General features: G+C 36.3%; 1 protein-coding gene across 1 annotated transcript; it reads right to left on the bottom strand.

Annotated features, from left to right (window-relative positions):
- Positions 1-410: 410 nt before the first annotated feature.
- LOC136807155 (uncharacterized) lies at positions 411-8,934 on the bottom strand. Its single transcript, XM_067063731.1, has 15 exons — positions 8,884-8,934; positions 8,477-8,525; positions 7,905-8,147; positions 7,103-7,543; positions 6,511-6,744; positions 5,900-6,035; positions 5,551-5,671; positions 4,703-4,922; positions 4,268-4,399; positions 3,529-3,885; positions 2,883-3,120; positions 2,219-2,457; positions 1,759-1,908; positions 1,116-1,203; positions 411-783 (listed from the first exon to the last, which is right to left on the bottom strand). Exons 2-15 carry the CDS (start codon positions 8,523-8,525, stop codon positions 549-551), a joined length of 2,883 nt encoding a protein of 960 aa, XP_066919832.1. The 5' UTR covers positions 8,884-8,934; the 3' UTR covers positions 411-548.
- Positions 8,935-9,043: the final 109 nt, after the last annotated feature.

Here is a 9,043-nt window from a genome sequence, read left to right as displayed (position 1 = left end):
ACTCGAAGATTCTGGGCCTCGTGTGGACTGGCAGTGCAGACGGGACTTTCGATTTCTTCGCTTTCACAAATGCTCTGTGTAAAATGCACGAAAGTTAAAAAAAATATCACGAAAAAAATCGGAAGAAACAACATCATGAACATGAATATTTTTCTGGCGAGAAAGTCCGCTACGCGAAGCAACAAAAGCCCCTGCGGGGCAATAAATGAATTGAAAACTAGAACAAAACGTATGAGTGATATTTTCTTTTTTCTATACGAGTTGAAACAAAACTGTCACACCTTTTATGATATAGAAAGAAGGCGCGCCTCTCATGCTGACGAAGCAGAATTAATAATAGAATATAAATTAGTGCTATTACTAGGGATATTCTTTCTTTTGTTTGAAAATGGTGTGTAAGCAGTGGGAGATACGTCATATGATGTATTTCAAATTTTTCGCATTAAAACGGTCATGTACTACAACTATGGGTTGACTCATATGAGCAACCTAACTAAATAATTCATAAATATACTGTCTTGTAACTACATTTAAATTTTGGTGTATGATTATGCAACGGGAAAAGCGATTCGACCTTGAAGGAATGTTGGACCCTTGCCTCTGAGTCGCGAATCTTGTTTCGCCCAGCTAGGTTTCGGTGTACCTCGATAACCAGCGATTGCAAAAGATCCTCTGTATCCGAAATTGACGGGTTTTTTACCGTTGATGAGAGCGAGCGCTTTATCACAGTCGGCATTGTACGAGCGAGCATATTCATCTTGACCGGCTCCCAATACGATTGTGCTGAAATAAAAATCAAATTATGGTCAAATTATATAAAGTGAAGTCATCGGCAAAATTTAGTGAAATACTACATTTTTAAATTACTTTCCCGCCTATTTCCCGATTTCCTATTGTTGGTTGCACTTACCATGGTTAAAAGAACAAACTCTTAAATATAAATGTAAAGTTAGCGCAAACCACGGGCGGGCGAAAAAAATAACAAAATTAACCCGAAAATCAATACTATGCGTGTTGAAATCTACAACATTTTTGCCCCTTTTCGAACAGTTCGAATGTTTTACGGTCAAACTCACTAAATTAACTTTGCAATTAGAAAAACTGTGAACACTTACCCTCGCGGAAGACTTTTGATCCAGTTGAAGAGATGAACACAATGTGGGTGTCCGTGGATGTCGAAAGCTCGTTTGCCAGTTATTGCTCCTTGAAAACAAAAAACGTAAAGTGTAATCCTGTATTTCTAGATCCGTGTCCAAAAAAACCCTGTTTCTTCTACCTTTTGGCCCAACTTTGCCCAGAAAATTATTTTTCGGAAAATCAGGTTTCACCAGATTTTTTAAACATCACCATTAGACGTAATTGTGCGAAAAATCAGAAAAAATACCAAGCCAATCGCGAGAAATGCTCATTTCCCCTAAAAATGACAGAAGGAAATTCCCCAAAATAAAAGAATTCGATTTTTAAAGCCAAAAGAAAACCGGGAAAACCTCTTCAGTTACTTTGCCTTCTGTCTTTATGCAAAAAAATCAGAATAAACTAATGTAGCAGTTTTACACAAAGTCTAAAAAACCCCAAATTTTTCTCGAAAGTCGCCTGTTCCCGGGTAGCCATTTTGCATCATTGTGCAAAAAAATCAGAAAAAAACGTTGAGTCGATTCTGAGAAAAGCGAAAAGCTGGTAACAGAAGAACGGGCAAACGGACGGAAATGGGTTAATTCATAGAACCTCCGAGGTAGGTCCAAAAACTACAAAACATACCTGTAGTGGGGTTCAGAGTAACGAAACTCAATCCTCTTTGAACGAGTGCATGATTTTGTGGCTGATTGTTCAAATAAACTCGCGCTTGTCCACAGCCAACTTTTCCAGGATCTTCACAGCCTTGAGATTCGATTTTAAATTCCACAATAACTGAAAAACGAATGACAACACGAGTGTATAGAAATTGTCTTTTATTATTTTATCTTAGAGGGTGCGAAAAGGTAAAGGTTTATTAATTTTTGAAAAGATTTTCGGCTGTCAAAAGAAGAGTAGTTATTATTTTTGCTACAAATAGCAAGGTTTTAGTCTATAATTACCTTATTTTGGGGGATATTTAAAGGTACAACTTCCATCCCCCCAGTAATTAGGTCTTCCCTTCATTACCGTTTATTAGGCAACTGAGAATATTCATACAGTCGTGTGCTCTAAAAATCAATATGAAATTAAGATGAGTAATTACCACTACTGATGGTGGGAAGTTGAATGAAACCGCTCATTCGTGTTGGTCCTTGATATCTCTTGCGTGAGTCTTGTTTCACCCAATCAGGTTTCGGCAACCCTCGGAAACCAGCGATTGCGAAAGAACTACGGAACTCAAAATGGGTTGGTCTTCGTCCGTTAATGAGGGCGAATGCTTTGTCACAATGGTTATCGTAGTTGGCAGTAAATTCGTCTTGTCCAGATCCCAATACGATGGTACTTAAAGTGGAAACGAAAAGTATTTTTATACTTTTTAATGTGCCAGGCTCGCTATTTCTTTCTAAGGGGATGAGCTGGAGTTTTTACAAGATACTTCACTAATTGGTCATTTAAAGTGATAGAGATGATGCGTTCTTTAGAAAAAGTAATAAAGATTCTTTTATTACATCTTAACGACCAACCAAATCAAATAAGAGCTTGTAAAAACTCCAGCTTATCCCTTTCTAAGAGGCACAAAAATATGATAATTAAGTAGTAAAAATACATAGTAGTCGAACTGCAGAAGGATTCTAATTGGTATTAAAGTATTTTGTCTTCGATTTTGTCGAAAGGAGCTCACAATTTGTTCAAATTACAAAAAGATTCAAATAGTAGAATCTCGTATCAGAGTCCATCGGAAATGTCACACATAGCAAAATGCTTACTTTGACGGAAGATTTTTAATCCAGTTGAAAAGGTGAATGCAATGTCTCAATCCATGGATATCAAAAGCACGTTTGCCAGTAACAGCTCCTGTCACAGAATTGATAGCAACGAAGCTCAAACCTCTGTGCACGATGGCAACATTTTGTGGTTTATCATTCAAATAGACTTGAGCATGTCCACAACCGGTACGACCTTTGTCGTCACATCCTTCAGAAACGATGCGGTATTTGATTCCACCTGCCAATTAAATAAATGATATCGATAGAGATAAATATTTCCTTCATTGCATAATAATCAATTGGTTTCTAATATAGTCTAGACCTGTCGAGAAGGGACCATAAAAATGTGAGTTTCAAAAAAATTGATTCTTTTAAATTTGCCCCGCAGATAATACATTTCCTTATTTACCTAGGGCTATAATTTTCATCTCAATGTAACTGAAATCCATGCCTAGAAAAAATGTAACGAACACCCCTTCTCCAAATATCCGAATATCAATGTTACCGAGTCGATGCTTTTTTTAAAAGACCTGGAAAAAAACCTAACATCAACGTTGCCATTTGGAGGGGGGGGTGTCCAAGAGTTACTGGCCACTATTCTTTTCAGGGTTAGTGAATAGTTAAGATTAAAGGTATATTTGCTTACGGACACCAGGCTTTCCACCGTTAGTAACAACATTTGGATTGGTGCAAAGTTTCTTGTTCAAAGACACATCTAGTGAAGGCCCACGTAACAATGTGAACATTTTCAATAATGGATTGTTTTGAATCGGGTTTGGAATCTTGGCAAGTTGTTCAGCCATCTGTGAGCAACCATTCCTTGCATATTGACAAACATCAGCTTTGGAGGAGATACATTTGGCAACATTGAAAGCAGGATTTGAAGTACAAACACCGTCCACCAATTGGTTGCAGCCATTCTCAAAGTTGTCTGCAACACTGGTCAAGGATTGGATGTCGGGTACCACCAAGAAGTTCAATGCGGTCTTTGCTGAAACACCACCTATGCAAGAAACATTATAGTCCAAAAATAGAGATGTAGCATCGTCAAAACCTAAAAATGCCCTGTCCACCCACACCCCTGTTCAAAGGGGAATTTATAGATGCAATATACTATAGATTATAGATAATTCAAAACGGGGTTTATTTAACATGCTAATAGGTACAATATCTAGGTGAACTGGAACTTTTTAGAAGGAACTTTTTAATTGGAAGACGTTTGAGAAGAAGACTGAATTGTAAAAAAAATCAATTGAAGGTCAAATCTTAAGCGTGCTAAGCTTTAATTTAGTGGGGAAACCAAACTGATGCACAAAACTTTAAGTCAAATTGAACAGAGGGAATGATTGCGAAATTTGGCGAAATATTTAAAAAGTGCACAGTACCTGAAATACATTGGTTATTGAGAGTTCCTTTGACAGCTGCATTTGCTTCAACTTTCAATTCGAAATTGGGGAATGTCTTGAATGGGATACCATTGATCTTGAACACCAGTTCAACACCCAATTGGAAGATGGCTGCAATTAAAGAAATACATTTTTTAGTGGTAAATTGGTGTGCTATGAATAAAATGTACTGAAATTAAGAACATTTCCTCGATGAACATTGTCAACGTTTTGTGACTGTAACGTAAATAAAGCAATTCTACTGAGAGTAATTAGTCACCCGGTAATTCATTTTCACTGTTAAAATGAGAGAATTACGCCATTTATGCGATCTTTGTTTTAAATAAATTTTGACTAATCTCCCCAATTTTTTCCCCGTCGCAATTAGTTAATTTTTAATGAATACACAAACTTGATGATTTAAACAATAGTTACCAGTGACAACAGCTTTTGCACCAACAGTAATACTTGGTTTCAATTTTAAGTTGTTCAAATTTTGAGAAGCAGCTACTGACAATTTTGGTTTCCCATTTGAAGGATCATATTCGATAGTCAGTCCATCTAAAGCAACCCTGGCTGCTTGTTGGAGGGTAAGTGAAGCTTCGAAACTTCCTTCTACGTTAACATTAAGACTGGCTCGAGCAACTGGTTGGGCCTGAAAGATAGAAAGAATTCAAAATCTAATGATATTTATATATTATCCTAAACTTTCTGGTCATTGAATCTGTATTATACTTGCAAAAAGATAATAGCTGGTAGTAGCAACTCATTTATTCCTGATTAGGACACAAGAAATCACAGAGGAACAAAACAATTCATATGATATTATATGATATTGTTCGTACAAATTCCCACATGTAAAAATTGTTTCAATATTCATTTAATGTTGTATGGACGACGTGAACATTATATAAACGTTAAGACAATGTTGCGTGCAAGCTGGGTTATTTGAATGAACCTCTTCGCAACGATTTCATGCATGGATACGAATATTAATATGGATAATGGATAATTCAAATGCAATTGCAATCCATTGAAAATATAACATGACCTCCAGTTGGAAACATGTAGAGTACTAACATAACATAGAGAGATAAAATAATGGTGCATTTTAAAGTGGAAAAGGAGACTGCAAAGAAATAAGAGTATTTTAACGCTGTCCATCATGGTTGTACGCTGGAGAGAAAATTGTTGAGTTTAGAAAGACTGAAAGTGCAATTTTAGGATACAATATTAATGGTGACAGGGGGGGGGTTGTAATATAATTTGCTTTGGAAGCTTACAGTGACTTCGATCATGATTGGTACAGGAACGTTGCCAATGACGACCGTGATCAATTTCTTGAACAATCGTTGAGGACGAGCGGTCAAAGCATAACGTTTCTTCCATGTCTTCTTGTAAGTTCTGTGGAAAGATAAAATAAGGGGACTGTATAATAGCGAGTCCCGTGGTAGTCTGTTTTGACGTTTTTATGAAAAAAAAAAAAAAAACTAAAATGTTGGTCGCAAGGAATTTTGCTTTAGTCATTAGGATTATAGCCAGCGACTAGGACTCACAAATTTGAGACTAAAGCTTGGAGTTCTTCCACTTGTAATATTTACTAATCAATATCAGAGAGTATTATTTGCCTACTTTTGGTATGTCAATTTGATGGTGGGTTTCACGGATACAGAACCGTAGAAAGTGATTTGGATTTTCCCGCTGTTGAAGTAAGCTTTCATCCCCATTCCAAGTTGAGCATTGTTGCTACCTGAGATCTCGAGATGACCTGTTGAAAGAAATGAAAAACCGATCCACATTAGCTGGATGAAGAAAGAAGAAGAAAACCTGACGAGTTGGAATGGTTCAGAAAATTTCCCTAGAATTTCCCGTCATCAAACAACAGTTTAGCTTATGACAAAGATATAGAAACTTGTTCGTTGTAATTATTTCACAGCTCTATTTTATTAGTAGCTTAGGTAAATTTTAAGTCATTTATCCGGGATAAAATAACGATAGTGCGATGAGAATACCGGGGATTTTAAATGTTATTGTTTTCTACTCAAAAAAAATCCACTGAAAATATTATATTAGTAAAATGTTCAAAATGTTGGTATTGTTACAAGAGGAAGAGGCTTCAAGTTTATTTTTCGGACATTATTTTCACAAGGGGAAAGAGAGAACAGTTGGCCAATTTAAGAAGGATTTGATATGTGATCTTTGACACGGGGGAATCTTACTTTTCTTAAGAGTTTCAAACTTACCACTCAAGAATTTTTTGTTGAAAGGGAAATTTTTGCTCAGTCGGAGACATTGTGAGTTCGTTCCACCGAATCGGATATGACATGGTTGACTGTTGCTCAAACACGATTTTGCACTGTCTGTCAAATCTTTCAAACATCCAGAAAGAAGACTACTTAATCCAGGGATGGCACAATTCATGAACTTGAAAGTTTCCTTGGCAAAGTTTCCAAGTTGATTGCCAACTTTGTTCCAATCTATGATAGTAAAAATGAGAATAAAATACTTGCTTCAAAACTGGTTTAGAAAGAAATGTAAACAAAGTGGCGAGTAGTTGGCTGGGGGAATGGAAATTGTCCTTCTAGTAACCACCAATAAGTGCATTTGAGAAGCATTATCTGAAAAAGATATCCAGTTTTCTTTTGAGAAACTGTAAGCATTTAGGATGAATTTTGAACAGGGTATATCAACAATATCGCTGAAAAACGGTTGGAAAGCTTTGTTTCTCAGCTATGAAAATATGTGCTACCATCAGCAGTTAAGTATGTATTCAGTGCAGTAAAATGAGCTTTACAGTCACTCGGGTTTGGATGTATAAGATTAAACATTCCTTACTGATTTGTTTGAATCCACCTTCAATCTTCTTGACAACTTGTGTGACACCTTTGAATTTTCCTCCAACAACTTCTCCTGTTTGCTTGACCACTCGAATACCACCCTTCAGAGTACCCTCAGGCGTCGGTAAAGGAAGTCTTGGTGCCGGAATTCGTGGAAGAGGAATTCTTGGAACTGGAATTCTTGGAACTGGAATTCTTGGAACTGGAATTCTTGGAACTGGAATTCTTGGAACTGGAATTCTTGGAACTGGAATTCTTGGAACTGGAATTCTTGGAACTGGAATTCTTGGAACTGGAATTCTCGGAGTGGGGATTCTCGGAGTTGGAATTCTCGGAGTGGGTATTCTCGGAGTGGGAATTCTCGGAGTAGGAATTCTTGGAATTGGAATTCTCGGAGTGGGAATTCGAATGAATAATGGTGCTGGATCTTGAAGAGGAGCTGAAAAATGGATGAAAAAATAATTTATTTGAAATACGTAAATCCTGAAGATATAACGCTGATACCCAGACTATTTCTAAAAGCATAAGGCGGGAAAATACTTCAGTTTGAATTTTGACTCTACTGCATCATCTATTGTTAGAGAAAATTTTGATAATCTCTCTGAGTAAGACATGTGAAAAAGTGGAAGACAATGTCGACTCTTTCCCACTGACTGAAGAAATAATTGAACAAAGTTTTGTGGATCAGCAATATCAAAAGAAAAGACTTTCAAATTTGAGCCTTGCGATTCTTATAAAACGAAGTTACAGTCACAAAGTTTCGCTAACCAGTGATTTCTAGAAAGGAACTTCATTCCTACCTTCTTCATATTCTTGGAGTTCATCAGTTTCATCCTCATCAAGCTCCACATCATCTTCTATCTCATCTTCATCTTCATCTTCTTCATCCAAATCTCTCACATCTTCATCATCAATGTCTTCATTTTCATTCAAAACCTCATCCTCTTCAACTTCGTCCAAAATATCATTCTTCTCAGCCTCGATTTCATAACGTGCATCGAATGCAAAATCAGAATCTACAACATTTGAACTCTTCTCTTCACCTGAAAAAAGTGTTTTGAGAACCTCAATTAAATGTGAGAGAAATATCAGGCATTGAATCAAACTCGAACCCAGTCCCTTTATTTGCCTTTTTATGACAAAAGCTTTTAATCTGTTTATCTGTCCATCACTAAAATAAAAAACTGGTGCAAGCGGCTTTGGGGGTGGAGATTAGTCAAAAATAACGATATTCAAAACCAATTTTATTTCACGATTAAAAATTGATAAGATAGCCCTCTAAGACTCTAAAGAAAGTCAATTGAAAGTATTAGAAATTTCTATATTTCTATTTTGACATGTGAATTTCGTATCGTGGAAGATTTTGGCTCACCTCTGGACGCCGCCACAAAAAGCAGCAAGCAAAATAGTAACAGCTTCATCTGGAAATGCAAAGAGTAAAAATTAGGAATTAACCTTGATTTGGGGATGCGTTAATTACAAATAAAACTCTGCAGTAAAACCCTCACCTATCATCAGGTGAATTACTCAGAATTATATTCCTATTTATTTCACTCATATTTATAATTCCCAATCCAATCAAATGTCTTAGTCCTAATGAAATTAAAGTAGACTGGACAAAAAAGATGAACTTCAGTCAGACTTCATATCCAAGGAATAAAAATGTGCGGTAAGATGGCTGCAGTTGATGCATGCGAATGTTAGAATATCACTTTCATGCACAATCGTAAAATTGAAAAATTTCACCAGAAAAAAAGATTCACAAAAGAATTAACTTACCTTGCTCGATTATGTTTATATTGAACAACTGATGGGGATGGTGATTCGGAACACCCATTTTATAGCACGAAACAACAATTGTTTATCTACAATGCAAACATGCAAAGCTAAAACAAACAAAATGGAGCGCTTATTTTTCATATTTCTTTATTCAAGAAGA

This window comes from Clytia hemisphaerica, unplaced genomic scaffold, assembly GCF_902728285.1.
Source record: "Clytia hemisphaerica strain Z4C2 unplaced genomic scaffold, Clytia hemisphaerica genome assembly, whole genome shotgun sequence".
Classification (NCBI taxonomy): domain Eukaryota; kingdom Metazoa; phylum Cnidaria; class Hydrozoa; order Leptothecata; family Clytiidae; genus Clytia; species Clytia hemisphaerica.
This window is presented reverse-complemented; position numbering and strand designations above follow the sequence as displayed.

Coding starts and splice junctions, on each gene's coding strand:
- LOC136807155 (XM_067063731.1), bottom strand. CDS start 8,525: ATGAAGCTGTTACTATTTTGCTTGCTGCTTTTTGTGGCGGCGTCCAGA. Junction 4,923..5,550: donor CAATCATGATCGAAGTCACT/GTAAGCTTCCAA, acceptor TCTATCTTTCAG/GCCCAACCAGTTGCTCGAGC. Junction 784..1,115: donor ATCAAAAGTCTTCCGCGAGG/GTAAGTGTTCAC, acceptor TTTTTATTTCAG/CACAATCGTATTGGGAGCCG.